The 18,135-nt window shown below is 43.9% G+C and overlaps 1 protein-coding gene and 1 long non-coding RNA gene across 4 annotated transcripts in view; one reads left to right on the top strand and one right to left on the bottom strand.

Moving 5' to 3' along the window:
* Positions 1–2,589: 2,589 nt before the first annotated feature.
* OGFRL1 (opioid growth factor receptor like 1) lies at positions 2,590–17,816 on the top strand. 2 transcript variants are annotated; one of them, XM_079970488.1, is made up of 7 exons: positions 2,590–3,459; positions 8,044–8,130; positions 9,930–10,011; positions 11,421–11,499; positions 11,601–11,667; positions 11,780–11,925; positions 13,025–17,816. In XM_079970488.1, the coding sequence occupies exons 1-7, from the start codon at positions 3,064–3,066 to the stop codon at positions 13,779–13,781; spliced, it is 1,614 nt and encodes a 537-aa protein (XP_079826614.1). In that variant the 5' UTR covers positions 2,590–3,063; the 3' UTR covers positions 13,782–17,816. The 2 variants fall into 2 exon arrangements, with proteins under 2 accessions (XP_079826614.1, XP_079826615.1); XM_079970489.1 differs by having other exon boundaries at positions 2,592–3,459; positions 9,933–10,011.
* The window catches only part of LOC307212936, a 60,407-nt gene continuing 57,190 nt past the window's right edge, over positions 14,919–18,135 (bottom strand). For both annotated transcript variants that reach the window (XR_013837261.1, XR_013837262.1), the window contains exon 3: positions 14,919–16,177. This is a non-coding gene — a long non-coding RNA (uncharacterized lncRNA). The remainder of the gene's footprint in view (positions 16,178–18,135) is intronic.

The following is an 18,135-nucleotide window of genomic DNA, read 5'->3' as shown; positions in this document are numbered from 1 at the left end:
ACTGCCTTGTTGCATGGAGGAGGGGAGAGTGAGTCCAAAAACTGATGCCCCCACCAAGTACTCATGCCACCTTTCCAAAGCCAGATAAGTAAGGTGCTAGATTTAGAGGAGGCCTGAGGGCTCTGACAGGGTCCTAGAGCAGGGGTCAGGTCCACTGTCCCTCAGACTTTGTGGGGCGCTGGACTATATTTTGAAGAAGAAAGAACGAATTCCTATGCCCCACAAATAACCCAGAGGTGCATTTTAAACAAAAGGACACATTCTACTCACGTAAAAACATGCTGATTCCCGGACCATCCGCGGGCCGGATTTAGAAATCGATTGGGCCGGATCCGGCCCCCGGGCCTTAGTTTGCCTACCCATGTCCTAGAGCCTTTACATCTCCTTCCCAAAGCCAGGAAAGCACTAACTAAGCTTTGGGAAGGAGACAGGAGGACTCTAGGACCCTGTCAGAGCCAAAGCTCAGCATACCTGGGTAAGGGCTGGGTGTTTGTGTGTGTGTCAAATGTTGCCAAGGACTGCCAAAAAGGGCCTCGAGGGCCATGTGTTGGACCACCTGCATTAGAATGTGAACCCAGTGGTTTTTATTTATTTTTTCATTTCAAAGAAGGAGGAAGGGAAAAGACAGAAATACCTTAAAACAAAATTTGTCATTATGTATGTGTGTGTGTGTGTGTGTGTGTGTATATATATATATACATATATATATATATATATATATATATATATATATATATATATATATACATATATATATATATATTATACAAACTTTATATCAAGTGATACAAGATTTATATCAAAAGGTAAGACCTCTGATAAAAGACATGGAGACTTATGGTGAAAAGGGATTCCCTGTCAACCTGTTGGGTTGATAAATAGTAGTCCTCTCCTCCTTCTGTTGCAGGATAAAAGTAGGATTGCAGGGCTGAGAGAGACCCCTACCTAAAATTCTGCACAGCCTCTTCAGAGTCAGTGTTGACAGCACTGAGCTTGCTGGTTTAAAGATATTCGCAAGGCAAATCTAAAAAAAAATAATTGTAGTAGTATAAACACTGACAACTGGGAAACACTGGCCTGAGAGAGCTTCATTTGGAGAACAGCCTCTACCAAAGGCATCATGGACTTCGAAGAAGCACAAACTCAGGACGCAAAGGAGAGATTAGAGGAAGGCACGTTTGGCAAACCCTCGCTGTGATCAACTCCCACCTGGAAACTATGTCCCCACTGCGGAAGGATGTGCGGATCCAGAATTGGCCTCCACAGTCACCTACAGACACAGAGTTAAGGCCATATTCATGGAAGGCAATCTTACTCAACTACAAGCGATTGCCAAAGAAAGCTGGGCCAATTGTCAGACTTTGTACAGTTATAAAGGTAAAGGTAAAGGTACCCCTGCCCGTACGGGCCAGTCTTGACAGACTCTGGGGTTGTGCGCCCATCTCACTTAAGAGGCCAGGGGCCAGCGCTGTCCGGAGACACTTCCGGGTCACATGGCCAGCGTGACATCGCTGCTCTGGCCAGAGCCAGAGCCAGAGCCACACACGGAAACGCCGTTTACCTTCCCGCTGGTAAGCGATCCCTATTTATCTACTTGCACCTGGAGGTGCTTTCGAACTGCTAGGTTGGCAGGCGCTGGGACCGAGCAGCGGGAGCGCACCCCGCCGCAGGGATTCGAACCACCGACCTTTCGATCGGCAAGCCCTAGGCGCTGAGGCTTTAACCCACAGCGCCACCTGCGTCCCTCTTTGTACAGTTATACCTCGGGTTAAATATGCTTCAGGTTGAGCGTTTTCAGGTTATTCTCCGTGGTGACCCGGAAGTAACGGAACGCATTACTTCTGGGTTTCGCAGCTCACGCCGCTCAAAATGACGTCACACACATGCGCAGAAGTGGTGAATTGTGACACGCACAGACATGGGTTGCGTTCTACTCTGGATGCGAACGGGGCTCCAGAATGGATCCCTTTCACATCCAGAGGTACCACTGTATAAGGTAGATTCCAATGAAGTGTAGAAAGACCACTTTCTTGTGATTTCATAGCTACACAGCAAGACATCCAACAGGCCAATGATTTGTTGCATGGATGCACCTGTTCAGTTTCTACTTGAGACGGAAGGTGCAGGAGTTCTGCCAAGCAGAAATGGGCAAACATTAGCCCCCTCCCCCCCCCAATCTCCATGTTCTTGCGCGTCTCTCCGCCAAAGCTGAGCTCCCCACATAGGGCCGGGTGCAATCCCTTGCATCTCCAAGTGAGGTCCGGGGTCTGGGCCTGGGGAACTGCTGCCAGCCAGAGCAGACACTAGTGAGGTAAATGGACTCGACATAAGGAAGCTCCCTGTACACTTCTCAGTGTGGCAGAGGTAGGTGCCCATTGCCGCCCGCAAGTCACCTGTACCTAGAGCGGAGGTAACAAAGCCACCACCGTCCGCAAGGGGACTCCTGGGTCCCGGGGCACCGTCTCCCTCGCGCGGTTTTCCTCGCGCCTTGGAATGCTCCCGGATAAAACTAAGCGCGCGCCCGCGCGCGTCTCTATAGAAAGTTCTGGTTGCGTAAGGCGCCCCTTCCCCGCCACGGAGAAGCGCTCCGTCCGCTCCAGGTTCCTCTTTTGCGCGGCAGCTGCGCTCTGCTACTGCCGCCGCCGCCGCCGCTCAGGGGGCGCTGGGCGGGCTCAACTATTTCCTGTGGAAATCCCAAACGCTCGGCTCCTCCTCCCCACGGCGCGTGTTTGTGGGCTGGGGGTGGGTGGGTGAGAGAGAGAGAGACTGGCTGAGGAGGAGCAGAGCATCGCCTGCTGCCGCTTCAGCCGCTTGCGCCTGCCTCCGTCTTCCTCGTCGTCGTCGTCTTTTTCGCCAGCCTCCTTCGCGTTGCCTGCGGCCTCCCGGCGCTGCCAACCATGCCCCAGCCGCAGCAGCAGCAGCAGCAGAGGTGGCGGCGGCGGCGGCAGCGGCATTCCTAGCCTGCTCGCGGAACCTACCTACGGACCGACCGACCTTCCCCTCTTTCCCCTGGGCGCGCGCTCCCTCCCCCGTCCTCCCCGGGCTCCTGCGTTGCCTCTCCCAATGGGCAGTTTGCTGAGCGGGGTCAGCTTCAAGGAGCCCACCACGGTGGAGGACTGCGACTCTACCTGGGAGACGGACTCCGAGCCCGAGCTCCAGGACTCCGGAGGGGAAGAAGGGACGCCGCTCGAGGGGCTGGGGGGCGGAGAAGAAGGAGACGGCGGCGGCGGCGGCGGCGGCGACCCAGCTGAGGACGAGCAGCAGCAGCAGGGGGAACCGCTCCCTGCGGCAAGCTGCCGGCCGGAAGACGCCGAGCCCAGAGAAGGGCTTGCTGAGGAGCCTGAAGAAGAGGAGCTCGAGGAAGACGAGGACGACGAGGAAGAGGAGGAGGAGGAGGAGGAAGGCGAGGATCAAGAGGGAGGGAGGCACGACGAAGCGGAGGCCGCCAGCACCGAGCAGGTAACTCGGGACGCTGCAAACTTCTCCAGGGGGCTCTTTGGGGGGCGGTGTCTGGAGCCCTCCCCCCTCAGCGCCATTGCCTCTGCCCCCCCCCCCCGCCAGTGCTGGTGCCTCTCCAAGATTGTGTGCCTCCCCTCCCTCTGTTCAGGGGCAGGTGTGCGCCAGAGTCTCGGAATGCAGCAGCAGGGGACTTTTGGACACCATGGTTGCAAACGCTTGGGGTGCGTGTGTGCGCGCGCGCGCGCGTGTGAGAGAGAGACAGAGATAAATATACATTTCCACTTTCAGCTTTCTCCATTTCCCCTTTTTTCCTCTCCCCCCCCCCCCGCATGCAGTGTGACTCAGGAGCCAAGCTGTGGCTGCATCATCCTTGTTGTTGTTGTTATTATCATCATCATAATATTCTTAGTAGGGTTAAAAAAGAAGAAGCTAAATATGGATTTGAGGTGTGTGGCAATCAAAGGAAAGAAGACCAAGGAAGCGACGCACTCTGGCCTGGCAGGTTTGCTGTATTTTGTTACCAGCTTGCTGATCCAGCCTGATTTTTGTTTTCCTTCCTGTGACATGCCTAGCAAGGAGGAACCGTGGGGTGGGGGATTTATTCATTTTCCCTCTGGCAAGCTGTTCAGCAGAGCTTTATATCTTCTCTTTTAGAAAAAGATTCTGGTGGCTTTAAAATGTAGAAGGTCAAAGTAGTTCTAATCTTCTCTGTTTCCTTGGTATAATCATCCCCCCATCACATGCCTGCCTGTTCAGGGGATAGAAATTACAGTAGCACATGTGGTGACAAAATGCAGTTTCAGAACAGGGCTTATTTGACATTCTGGCTGAGTGTAACTACAGCTATGATTGCACGTATTAGACAACACATCACTGTGCAGGACCAAAAGAACTTATAAACCCAAGAAATAAGGAGATTATTCAAAGAAAAGAGAGTTACTTGCCTCCTCCTTATTCAACTCTAGGCTAGATCATATTCTCAGCTTTTTACTTTTTTTAAAAAAAAAATACTCTTACCCTGAATGCAACGTGGACTCTATTTTCAATCGTTACCTCCATGGAATTATTTTCTGTCTGTTAACAAACATTAAACTGAAGACCACTGTCCTTATGTTTCCACCTCATGCTTTCATCTCTGTAGAGAATTATTATTATTGAAACTGTACCTCCACATATTAGCCTGGCTCATGTGATAAGTGGGGCACTTTTTAGGCAGTTTTGCCATTCAGTATTCCCATATGTATATTTGCACAGTACAAAAGGTATGAATCTGTGTTTTATTTTCTGACTGCATTCCAACAGGGATCTTACATCACAGTCCTATGCGCATCTACTCAAAAGTAAATCCTACTGAAATCAATGGTACAAACAGTGCTTTATTTCCCTAGAAAAATAGGTGCCGGTACTCACCATGAAGTTGTTACAGTAAGTGCTACACTTTTTAACAGCATAAAAAAAGTGCTGGTACTATGTACCCTTGACTACCCCCTGGAAAAAAAGCACTGGGTAAAGGGACTCCTGACCATTAGGTCCAGTCGTAGCCGACTCTGGAGTTGCAACGCTCATCTTGCTTTATTGGCCGAGGGAGCTGGCGTACAGCTTTTGGGTCATGTGGCCAGCATGACTAAGCCGCTTCTGGCGAACCAGAGCAGCGCACGGAAATGCCGTTTACCTTCCCGCCGGAGCGGTACCTATTTATCTACTTGCACTTTGACGTGCTTTCAAACTGCTAGGTTGGCAGGAGCAGGAACTGAGCAACAGGAGCTCACCCCCTCGCGGGGATTCGAACAGCCAACCTTCTGATTGGGAAGCCCAAGAAGCTCAGTGGTTTAACCCACAGCGCCAAAGTACAAACCCCCAAGTAAGCATTAGTAGGTTTCTTTAATAAACGTGGAAATGTTGGAAGCAGTATACAGTCTTCAAAATATAATGTAGAGTCTGCATTTGTTTTTGTGGCTTTTGCCAAGAAAAGAAGAGTGGTTTTTTTTGCTGCTTTGATGTGCGTGAAGTAAAGTCCCCATGCACTGCTGTTGCCATTTGCCTCTTTTCAGTTGCATATTCCCCTTTACCAACACCAGTCCCATTAGAGGTAATGCACCTCCCCACCCCAGCATTATGATAAAGGCTTTGAGTTTGAGTAGTCCATCACTGGACACCTGTAAAATGAAAAGTAATGGAAACTATCTAGGATAATTAAGGCTCTGTGGGACTTTGTATTCCACTGTTCCTCAGAGTAAACCCATTGAAATGAATGAACCTAAGTTAGTATTAGTAATTAATTTCAATAAGTTTACTCTGAGTAAAAGTTAGTTGAATACAACCCGTTTGGCTCATTCAGTCAAAAGTTACTTCTGACAAAATTGCCACTCCTCCCCCCCCCCCCAATGCCCTGTTCCAGTAAATGTCCTTTATCCATTCATAAAGTAGTGGAATTATGTTGCTTGGATCCATAAGCAGTTCTTAAACATGCAGCACATTGACTAGATGGGATGGGGTCGGTGCAAGTTGTCATTATTCAGAGATACTAAGTCAAGAAAAGTTATTAACTCCAGAGAGGCTGTCTCTTACACATAAGAAGAGGGGATAATCCTGTAACCTGAGTTCCAGGTTTTATCCAAATATTAAAAATGAACCGTGGAGCAAGTAAAAACATTAGCCCATATCAAATTCTGGTTGGTAACAATGTGAAGATGTATTGTTCTCTTTTTTAAAAGTGTTTTGAAAGATAGAAAAGAACACTAGTAGAAAGCAAATAATGGGTCATTCTAGTGGCTGGGCAGATACAACAATGTTTCTGTTTTTCCTTGGTTATAGGTTTGGCTACAAATCCCCTAAATCTATGGGAAAATATATTTATTATTTGAGTGGAGTTTGTTAAATTATATCTTATGTTAAGATTTAACATATAACAAAACTGTGACTAATGGAATTATCAATGGTTGACACACTGAGGGTGCCTATTATTCTTTAATGTGCAATTTTAAGCCAAACACCAGCTAGAGTGCAAGTCTTATTATTCAGTATAGGAAATAACCATAGATTCTGAAAGTGGTGTACATTTGCATACGCTTTCTTAACCTTTCATAAATGGTTATTTTGGCAATTTGAAATCTTAATGCAAGGTTATTTAATATTTTAAAAATACTCACTCAGAATGTTTTATGGTCTGCAGTACTGAGCTCAGAGCACTTACAAACTAGACAGGCTTGTACTTATGCAGATCTTGGTTCAGCAGTCCCTTGAAGTTTTCTGAAAGCTTGAATAATTTATACTTGTAGGCAAAAAAATAAAATAAAAATGTCACCATTGCTCCATAGTATGTATCAAGCCCTCACTCCAAGATTCTCTGTCTGAAAGCTGGGAAAAATTATGGCCATTGTCACTGGTACCTTCCTTTAGCACATTCTGGAATCAGAAGTTCAGATTTCTGAGGAAAGCACTAATCTGTTTAAGTCCTAATGGTACCCTGTGTCTTTCGGGGGTCACTTCCAGCTGGCTAGAAGTGTGCCAGACAACATTTAGCAAGAAGAGTCAGTCTCTCAAGGTCATGAGAAAATAAACCTATTTCTTTCTTCTTCTTTATTTTAAACAGCAGGAACCATTCAGTAGAATGCATGAAGGACAATATTCAGTAACCAGAAACCCATCATAAAAAAACACTGAGTGTAACCCTAATAGTACCAATAAATTGCTTTGGAATAGGAAATCACATGCATATGTATGTTTGATGTATATTTGTGTGTGCACACATGTGCATGCATGCAAATGTTTAAACAGTTGAGGTAGTTTGAAATGGCTGTGTTTTGTTTTCCAGTCCTTTGTCGTGTTGGCTTCTCCACATTAATCTTTCAGAGTGAGGTAGGGTAGGTTAAGAAACTGTTGAAGGCCACCCAGTGAGCTTCATGGTTGAGTGACACGAATTGGAAATAGACTGATCTGTCCGTAACTAGAGCTTAACACATAGCTATTTCATTTTCTACAGGAAAAAGTTTTAATACGTATCAGCACCAAAATTAAAGACATGGCAGTTGTGTGTATAGCATAGCTTAAACAAATAATCCTTGAAAATGAGAGCAGCCCAGTTACAAGTCAGATACTAACTTTGAATGTCCCCAAAGCAATAGAAATGAGGTCACTATGCTGTGTGAATAGGCCCTTGACTTGCTGCCAGACCTGTGAACAAGCTCCACAGGAAAACAATGTGTTGCTGGCTGTGATGAGAAAGCTTCCATATTGTCTTTCTGTACTGCTCAACTTATTCACTTGTGGCAGTCGTGCCTGGATACCGGTCATCAAGCAATGAGCATGCATGTGTGAACTAATACGCAGTGTCATTCCCCTTCCAGCTGCAGCTCGGGGGGGGGGAACCTCCACCAAACTTCAGGAACAGCTTTTTGGGAAGGAATGCAAGGAAATGTGGGAGGGAGGGAATTGAAAAGCATCAGTGTGCACACAGAACAGCATGTGTGGCCCTTTGGAATGAATGCAGCCCTTTTTTATTTTTTTTAAATGGAATGCCACACTACCAAATATACAGTCAAGTCTAAAAAGATTATGCTCATGGAATATGTATGCTCTTTGCAGGGGGATGATGCAATTGAAGTGGCAGCTAAACCAAAGAGAAGCTTTTACGCTGCAAGAGATTTGTACAAATATCGGCACCAATATCCAGTAAGAGAATTTTGCAGTATTCAGATCTTCACCAAGATAGAGGCGTGGCAGATTTTTTAAGTCTCTAAAGTAATTTTACAGTTCCAGCGGAGTGTTTCAAATCTACAGAACTCCATCACATAAGTCTATGAAAATATATGCAGGTGGGTGGGTGACTAATCCTAGAAAACCCCATGGCTGCCACTGTTGGCTGCTTCTACTAGAAGACAAGTATGTTTGATTTCATATACTGTACCTACTGGTAACAGAGACTTTTGCTAGACTACGCATAGGCAGACTCAGCCCTCCAGATCTTTTGGGACTACAACTCTCATCATCCCTGACGACTGGTCCTGTTAGCTAGGGATGGTGGGAGTTGTAGTCCCAAAACATTTGGAGGGCCGAGTTTGCCTATGCCTGTGCTAGACAGTGGACACAATGTCCTAGGTTTTGTACCAGAAAAGATGGTCTTGATAGCATATATATCTGCATTTGCAAATTATTGCCACAAACACTCTCCTATCAGGGCATTCAAGAGAGAGCATAACAAGCGCGGTTCTGTACATGTTTGCTCAGAAGTATGTCCCTCTGCGTTCAATGTAACCTGCTCCCCAGAAGAAAAGATGGCAGCCAAAGGCCATTCTATGGGCAAAAAATGTACCAGGAAATGAACAGAAATTCTCATACATTGATAGAATAAACTTTAGCACCAATTACATGAGATGTGGGACCCTGAGAAGCTGAGCTAGAAAAATGACAGAAAAACAATGGGGAAAATATAAAGTCAGATACATGTTATAGCATGTTTCATGAGTTAACCCCTGTAATGTGACAATCTTAAATACACTAACTTGAGAGTGTCCTTTAACTCACTGGGATGTACTTCTGAGAAAACTAACAGTGTAATCCTGTATATGTCTACTCGGAAGTAGGTCAAACTGAGTTCAGAGGGGCTTACTCTCAGGTAGGTGGGTATAGAATTGCCACCCAAGTTGCTCACTATATAATTGCCACACTACCCTTCCTTTGAACAGTATTAGATATTTTAACTGTGTTATATTATAGTTCAATTTTTGTTGATTAGCAAAGACTTGAAAGCTTATCTTTCTATATGGAATAGTTCTACTATGTCGTATATGCTATTATATAATCAATTCATGAACCTGAATTATTAGTGTCTCTCATCCACCTCCTCTTGACCTGCTCATTTCTCTTGAAGAACCTGCCTTGAATAACCTTGAATTACCTGCCCTTAGCTTAAGGGAAAGATTACGCATTACATGTAATTCCAGGGCTGGTTTCCTACAAGTTTTTAAGGAAAGCAGCACAAGTGACTTCAATTTGCACAATGGATGGGGCAGGAAGAGTTGCTGGGGACAGATGGCTGGCACAGAAGCGATTAAACTAGAGTTAACCAATGTGGTGCCCTATAGATGTTGTTGGACTACAACTCTCATCATTCCTGACAAATACCCATGCTGGCTGCAGCTGATGGGACTTGTAGTCCAAAACATCTGAAGGGCATCACACTGGATACCCCTGAACAGCTGTCCAATCCTCCCCACCCCCACAGGCCATCCATCCCCTTTGCCCAAGCTGAAACCACTTATGGCTACTCTGCATTGAATAAAAACCTGTTTTCCCAATCATAGAACTAAGCTGAGAGAGAGGGACACTTGTCCCACCATCAAGATCTGGCTTGACTTTCATTTGGTCAGATTCTTATCTGTCATACTCATGACGGCTTATCTTCAGCCTATTTCCTATAGATATATTTGGCTGATCATGCTTTGTGTTTTTCCCCCCATCTCTCTGCTCAGCAGAACTTTAAAGATCTGCGGTATCAGAATGATTTGTGCAACCTCCGTTTTTACAAGAATAAAATTCCCTTTAAACCTGATGGTAAGTAATCCATGGGCATTGTCATAGTGTTTGTTTCATTCTTTTATATCCAAGGCCTTTGTAAATGAAAAGATCAAAACCAATTCAGTGTCAGGTTTGGCTTCAGCAGTTTTGTAGCCCTATCCTATGCATGTTTACTTGGAAATAAGGCATACTGAGATCAGTGAGGCATTCTCCCAGGAAAGTGTGCATGTGATGGCAGTTTAAGGCATGGGATTTCATTTTAGTCAATTAACAGAAGCTCATATTTGTGAAGTTCAAATATACTACCCCTAACCTGTTTGTGAGCTGCAGCAGCCTGATTTTGGTTTTCTGCTCCAACCTCAAATGGTGCAAAATTTCCACTACTTTTGGTTTACTCCAAGAAAAGCAGATCTCTTGTGGGTTTCCTATTAATCTGGATCATGATGCCTTGAACTTTCAAATTTATTAAGCATAACTTGAAAAGCTCTAGAAAAATTATTAGTGGCAACACCATTGTGCTCTTCAAGTGAAACAAACCCCCCAGGTTAGGTTATATATGTTGGTGCCAGATTAATAAAACCAGTATTTCTTTGGTGCATTTGGTGTTATTGTGTTGCACTATTGTGAACAGACTATGTATTTTTTAAAACCTTGGCTACTGGGTTAAGTGGATCATGTCCAGTGGGCATTGGTTTTACTTATGAGTTAGCAATTTATAGAATATTGCCATTCCCCACCACCAACACATTTGTTTGGGGAAGTAGTTTTAAGTAAAGTCACAAGGTTGGTGGGGAGTGGGCTGAGCCACACTACTTATAGCATGGTTGGCTGTTGTGATAGGGAGAGCAAATTGCTCTTGGCAGACAGATAATTAATATTAATAACATTGTGGCACTGAGCATAGGTCAAAAAACATAGACTGGCCTTAGCAGCTAGTTCAAACAGTTCCTTGCCATGGCACTTACCAACTTCCTCTGAGGGAATGGGCAGGATGTTCTAACATTCTGCTGAACTTGAAATAAAGAACTGCAGAGGTGAGCACCTCTCCTTTTCCAGAGTTGAGGAGGTCAGGCATTTATTCCCATTGTGCTAAACCTCAGCATCAAGGAAAGCTCCGACCTTTCTCATTACAGAGCTCTCACACTCCTCCAGCAAAGGAAGGAAGAGCAAAGGGTTGCCTTGTTGATGTGCTCATGTCAAAGCAAAATATGTACTCCCCAGTAACAAGCTGGCAAGTGCATTTGTAGATCCTTGGCCCTATATAGTGCCTGGTGTCTTCTCTGGGGTTAGAAGGACAATGTTAATATTTTCAAATAATTAGAGACAGTATATTTGTCTGCAAAATACATTTTTGTGTTCTATGCCACAGCATTTTTAGATGTATGATATTATATACAGATTGTTGTATTTGATGTTTGGATTTGCTCATGCATTTGTATTTACAGGTGTTTATATTGAAGAAGTCCTAAATAAGTGGAAAGGAGATTATGAAAAGTTGGAACACAATCACACTTACATACAGTGGTTGGTAATTGTTTTCTTTTCATTGCTTTTATAATACATTTATATAAATTTGTCTAAACTCGCTTAATCCGCAACAAATCTGTGTGTCTTTAATAATATAGGCTTTTTCCATTAAGAGAGCAAGGACTGAATTTCTATGCAAAGGAATTAACAACATATGAAATTGAGGTAAAGCTAATAATTCACAATATAACTTTGCTACTTGATGATTAAGGGTAAAATTATTCTATATCTCTAATTTTGTTGTTGTTTGTACCTTCTTTTTGAAAACGTGTTGCAGGAATTCAAAAAAACAAAAGAAGCAATTAGAAGATTCCTGTTGGCTTACAAAATGATGCTGGAGTTTTTTGGAATAAAATTAATTGATAAAACCGGAAATGTTGCACGAGCATCTAATTGGCAAGAACGATTCCAGCACTTAAATGAGTAAGTGATGTCTTGCAGTAGAGAAAATCCTCTATTTGCGCTACTCCCCATTTTATTTATTTGCAACATTTTATATCCTGCTCTTTGTTGCCAAGCTGTTCCAGGGTGGGTTGCAGCAATAAAAAATACATCATAAATGCACCATAAAATCTTAACATCATTCAGTCTTCTAACAAGAATGACAATATACAATTCCCATCTCTTTGCAAGAGAAACCAGGTGGTTCTGAATTACATCCACCTCCACCGCAAAAGGCTGGGAGAAAGAGGAAGGCACATGTGGCAATCAAGATTCTCCAACCCCCAGATGTCAATATAAGGGCATAACATTTGAACAGTACTTGCATAAAAGTGTGGTTGATTTCCAGGTTGTAAGTGCACATATGTGGTGCATTGAGATTTTACGTGATTTCAAAGGCAGAACAGGCTCAGCTGGTCACAAGGAGGTATATGGTTTTCTCCACCATACATAGGGATGAGATTCGGTTCCAAACTGCCTTTGTTCCTGAGAGGAGCGTGAATTCTTTGTCAAGAGTTTTTGCATCTGTGTGTCTATCAGCAACTATTTCTGTTTGCATATGTCTTTAGATGTGTCAGTGAATACTGATTTCATTTATTTACTTATTTCATAAATTTTATACACCACTTAATTGTAAAAAAAAACCAACCCCAACTAATAGCTGTAGTCATCAGGTGGCGCCCAAGTAGTATCTCTACTATCACAGGCATCATATCTCTGAATACTAGTTGCTGGAAATTGCAGATGAGCAGAATGCTGTTGTGCTTGCAGGCTTCCCATGGTCCACTGGCCTGATCTAGCATATTCGTCTTCCTTTTTATGTTCTTACATAGTATGAAAAGGCAATTCTAGTTTAGCTGGCACTGAAAGACCTTTCACTTGGTAGTTGCCATTCCATCTGAATTGTCTCTGAAAGATCCACATTGGATTGGTAATCTTTTTTGTCAAGGTGTCAGGTACTGATTATTTTTCTATCCTCTTCCCCCCCTCCCCCCACACCCCATCCCCCGGCAAAGAAAAATAATCCTCCGCTTTGCTTCCTGTCATTTTGAATTCAGATGATTTTTTTCCCTTTTCACAGGTCCCAACATAACTACTTGAGGATCACCCGTATTCTGAAGAGTCTTGGCGAACTTGGGTACGAGAGTTTCAAACCTCCTCTTGTAAAATTCATTCTTCATGAAGCTCTTGTGGAAGACACCATCTCCAACATTAAGCAAAGCGCTTTGGAATATTTTGTATATACTATTAGAGACCGGAGAGAGAGGAGGAAACTCCTGCGGTTTGCCCAGCAGCACTACACACCCTCTGACCACTTCATATGGGGGCCGCCGAGGAAGCAGAAGTTGGAAGGAAGCAAGCCAAGTAAAAAGCTGGCATCACCGGTTTCCCTCCGCAGCGGTTATGTTTCTAAGCATAAAAGTGGGAGAGAATGCAAGAATGTGCCCGTGGTTTGTAACTCAAGTGGCAAAGCAACCAATGAAAAAAGGGCAGAACATGCTAAAAAGGATGACGATTGTGACCGGAGCAGGAAACACGCCAGCCCTGAGGTTGTTAAGCAAAGCATTGGTGAAAAGAATAGCAATGCTGATTGTCAGAACTCCATACTGGAAGAAACTGCTAATCCTTCGAACCAGAAGGAGAACGTTTGCCATCTTAAAAAACATAAAGGCAAAAATGATGAAAACCTTAATCAAGACTGCAGAAATGCAGAACTTGTAGTAAAAGATTGCCGTGACTGTAAAAGCGATTCAACTAATATATCAACAGATCTGCAAGACAGTGTAGTTAAGGATAAAAACCCAGGAGGATCGAACAAAGAGGAGACTCGAGCATAGACTAAAGTGTCTCAGTTAACTTGTATGAAATTGGACAAGGAAAAGAAGATCTTGACGCTGGGCCCAGTGCTTGGCCACCAAGGGGTTATGCTCTCTTTCATTTGACTCTTGTTAACTGTTTGCACTTTTCAGAACTGTGTATTAAGCTTAAAAACAACTGCAGAATCCTCAAGCCCGAGAACTCCTATGCTAAGCTTTGCTCTCTTTGTGGAAACTATTGATTTCAGTTATCCTCCCCCCCCCCCAATCTTATTATAATATACATTTTTTAATCTTAGTTATTTAGCAGCTAGGGTTCCAAGGACGTCCAAGGAATGTTTTCTTAATGATAATCACTTGGTATGCTAAACTTTTCAATGTTTGCCATTGCTTGAACAACAAAAGCAGGTTCATTTAGGATGTACATTCAGCATCACCACCATCTGGAGACCCAGGTTCAAGTCCTACCTCTCCCATGACTCTCACATTGACAGCAACCGTGTAGCGCTGTGAGTTAAACCACAGAGCCTAGGGCTTGCCGATCAGAAGGTTGGTGGTTCGAATCCCCGCGACGGGGTGAGCTCCCATTGCTCGGTCCCTGCTCCTGCCAACCTAGCAGTTTGAAAGCACGTCAAAGTGCAAGTAGATAAATAGGTACCGCTCTGGTGGGAAGGTAAACGGTGTTTCCGTGCGCTGCTCTGGTTCGCCAGAAGCGGCTTAGTCATGCTGGCCACATGACCCGGAAGCTGTATGCCGGCTACCTCAGCCAATAAAACGAGATGAGTGCCGCAGCCCCAGAGTCGGTCTCGACTGGACCTAATGGTCAGGGGTCCCTTTACCTTTACCTATGTTCTCTTGGCCTCAGTTCCCCCACTGATGGCGTATACTTCTCCAGTGTTGCTGCTGAGAAGAAGAAAAAAAGCTAGCAAATCACCTTTTACATTAAAAACAACTATTAGTAAGATTTGCACACCAGCACCCCTTGTTCCAAAATACTCATATATAGTTTGTGACGGCATCTTCCCTTGGTGCCTCTTCTCCCTTCTTCCCTCCCATGCAACTGCACAAGTTTAAAAATCAGGACACAGCATTTTGCCAATGTTTATTTTGCCTGAGAGACTCACTTCTGCTGATAAAGGAGTATAAGGTCAGAAAAGGCTTAAGCACTGCCGAGACAAAGTTAATGACTGCCCACTCAGCTTCTAAAGCAGAAGCAATATTTTGAGATTGACCTTTTCTTCCTTGAAATTCTGGTGGGATTTGAAAAGTCCTCTGTGCAAAAGGGGAGATAGCAGCTTTCTTTTCTTTGTTCTTCCCCAAGTTTCCCAAAAAATCATGCCTACATCCTCACTTCTAGCTACTGGGGGTATGCAGGGAACACCCAGGGAAGAAAAAATTCTTTATCGTGCACCTGATCCAGGTAACTCTTTCTATGCACATGGTTGCTTATTCCCCCTCCCCAGAAAACGTAAGATTTCTTCCATGGGATGTGAGGGAGAACTCTGAAGCAGGATGGATTAAGAAGACTCTGCCAGAACCGAGGAATATGCTTCTTCAACACACACAGCCTGTTCTAGTAAAGGTTAGTCCATACAAAAGACCAAACTTCTCTTTCACCCCAGATAGCTTGGACATCTTTTACTAAATAGTAAAGAGTATTTTATAGAATGATAATTGAAGGTGTCTGCTAAAATTGTTATCTGTGCAGCTTCTCAACCTCCTCAGTGGGTACCGAAAGACTGTTTTGAAGGAGGGGCTCTTAATTGTAAGGGCTTCATTTCCTCCTTTGTTATCTTAAACCAACCAGAGCCTTGATGAATCCAGAGTGAAAAGTGTGCTCACAAATAGCTTTCCAGTGCATTTAAGGCAAACCTTTCCGCATCTCAGTCCAGTTGGAAAGACATTTGAGGACAGAGGGCTTTTGTTTTTTAGATTTATATACTACCCTTCAAATGCCTTTTCAGTAAGGAAAGTAGCTTCTTCAGAGCTTTCATGCCTCTGTGCTGGGAGACACTGGCACAGCCTTCCCCATACTGGTTTCTTCCAGATGTTTGGGACAGCTACTATTAGCATCAGCACAGCTACGCTGACTAGGACTGATGGGAGTTGTAGTTCAAAACATCTGAAGGGCACCAGCTTCGGAAAGGCTGCACTAGCATATCTTTGCTGGCCTCCCCCCTCCAAATGTGTGTTTATACAGAAACAAAATATGAGCAGTACCTTTTGGTTTTAGACCTCCCTCTTACCTGGATTAATCTTACAAATGTTTCAGTGATGGCTGATCAGTAGTACTACTGCAGGCTTGGAAGTGGGGATGGGACTTGTACTGGAGTGTTGGTGCCGATGCCAGATTTTCTTTCAAAGCTGGTAGCTTCACATCCACAAAGCGTATAGCTATGAGTTTTTTCTGGTTTATCCTGTAAAAAGTATGTATAAAATTCCAGTTTTGTCCTTGGATTTACTGTTCAGCAGATGCCTCCTGGTATTTGGAACAAGGGTGAGACTGGCACCAATTCTGTGATGTTGGAGACTGTCATTTGAGGAGGCATTCATGAAATGTGTACCACACCAATCACCCTTTCTGCACCCCCCTTTGAAATTAAAAACACCTTCTTACTTAAATGTTCTTAGTGTTCCTTCATGATGCAGGATTCTCTATGTATAAAATAGCAGCCCTCTTATCCATCCTTCAGGTTAATCCTGCGTGAGGTAGTGACTCGCAAAAGAACAAGTGAGCCATGCTAGAGATACCAGTGCACAGAAGATATTATTTAATAAAGCAGATATATAAGGTTTAGCCAGGAAGTGATGCAATCCTATATTCAACCTGTGCCAAGACCATTTCATCCGGTTGTTTGTTTCCAGACTTTGTTTACCTATTTGTTTCCAAGATTTTTCTTAAATCTTTCAAGTTCTATGTGGCCATATACTCGTTACCTTCTCCCGTTTTGTACACACACACCAGGCAAGATTAGATGAGTGCAACTGGCACTGCTCATGGTTCTAGCACTGCGACAGATGCGATCGGGCCCTTTTATAATGATAGGTGTAAACTTTCAGACCTCCTCTCTGAGTATGTTAGGAAATCGCCATCTTTCATTGGGTGTGTGTTTTTTTCTTCAAAACGAAACAGGGTAAAACCATTTTTCACCAGTGAGCGTTTGGATGGTTTTATTTTATTGGCTGGGTCTGGAGGTTGGGGTGGGGGTTGGGAGTGCAAACTGTTTTCGATTGATATTTAAGTGGCTTCATTATTCTGTTGCTCGTTTGCTGTAAACTGCTTTGATATTATAGAGAAGCAATCTACAAATGTTTTAAATGAAACATGCAAGAGAACCGTGTTTTGTTTATATCAAATTTGCATTAATTGGCTTGAGAGCAAAGAATTCTACACACCAAGAGGTGTAGTAGTACAACGGGGGGGCTGGTTCGCCTGTTGTTGCAGTGCCAACAGCAAGATCCAGCTGCGCTGTATAAAAACAGGAAGTGCTTCTGCGTGTCCATTATGTGGGGCAGCCCTTGCACCTCAGCCCTTGAGGTCCTACTTTGATGGGCCATTGGACCCTTGTGGGAGGAGTCAGAGATCGGGAAACTCAGCAAAGACTAGTACTCTACAAGGTGCAAGGGCTGCTGCATACCTAGCCACAAAAAATAACTAAAGAGTCTACAAATGAGATTCAAAGAGCCTTGTGGACCCTCCCTGACCCCACCATGATGCACTGGGGCTTTTCAGTTTCTCCCTGGTGACTATGTGCACACCCAAGTTTCAGTTTTTTGTGTTTTTTTCGTCTGATGCTTCAGTATATAAATCCTCCCCTGGACCCTTCAGTATGTAATGAATTACCTTAGGACAAAGTGTGTTTACCTTCACAACTTTTCTTTAAAAAACAAAACCTTATGGTATTTGTAAGCATTATATGCTGCTGTTTTAGTGGGAAATGTGTTCTGTTCACATGGTAGAAGTAGGTGGAATGTTTTATTTATTTTTAGTCCAAGAAGTGCTTTAATTTGTAATTCTCATTTTGTGTGTGTAAATAAAACTCTTTCACAACTTTAGGAATGCTGCTGCTTCTTCTTCTTCTTCTATAGGTTTTTTTTACTCCTGCATCACAGAGCACACCAAAATCGGCAAACATACTCAATACATTTGCAACATTTTGGGCAGTGTTCCTAATCACATAAGAGAGAAAGGCCCATTGAATACAAGGGTAGCAGTGTAAATTGGAGTACAGATACAAAAGAGGCTGCTGTTAATGGTAAGGAATGCAGGCTGCAGGAAGTAACTGCATGTACCATCCTTAGGTAGCTCAAAGACTCTTAATTTTGCAAACTACAGTGGTGCCCCGCAAGACGAACGCCTTGCAAGACAGAAAAC

The sequence above is a fragment of the Podarcis cretensis genome (genome assembly GCF_951804945.1).
Source record: "Podarcis cretensis genome assembly, chromosome: 3".
NCBI classification, from domain to species: domain Eukaryota; kingdom Metazoa; phylum Chordata; class Lepidosauria; order Squamata; family Lacertidae; genus Podarcis; species Podarcis cretensis.
Note: the sequence above shows the minus strand (reverse complement) of the source record. Positions and strands in the feature narration are given on the sequence as shown.

What these genes read in the sequence shown, in the direction of transcription:
- OGFRL1 (XM_079970488.1), top strand. Translation starts at nt 3,064, where the DNA reads ATGGGCAGTTTGCTGAGCGGGGTCAGCTTCAAGGAGCCCACCACGGTG. An exon ending in AGGCCGCCAGCACCGAGCAG is followed by an intron (nt 3,460 to 8,043) that starts GTAACTCGGGAC and finishes TGCTCTTTGCAG; the next exon opens with GGGGATGATGCAATTGAAGT. An exon ending in CGATTCCAGCACTTAAATGA is followed by an intron (nt 11,926 to 13,024) that starts GTAAGTGATGTC and finishes CCCTTTTCACAG; the next exon opens with GTCCCAACATAACTACTTGA.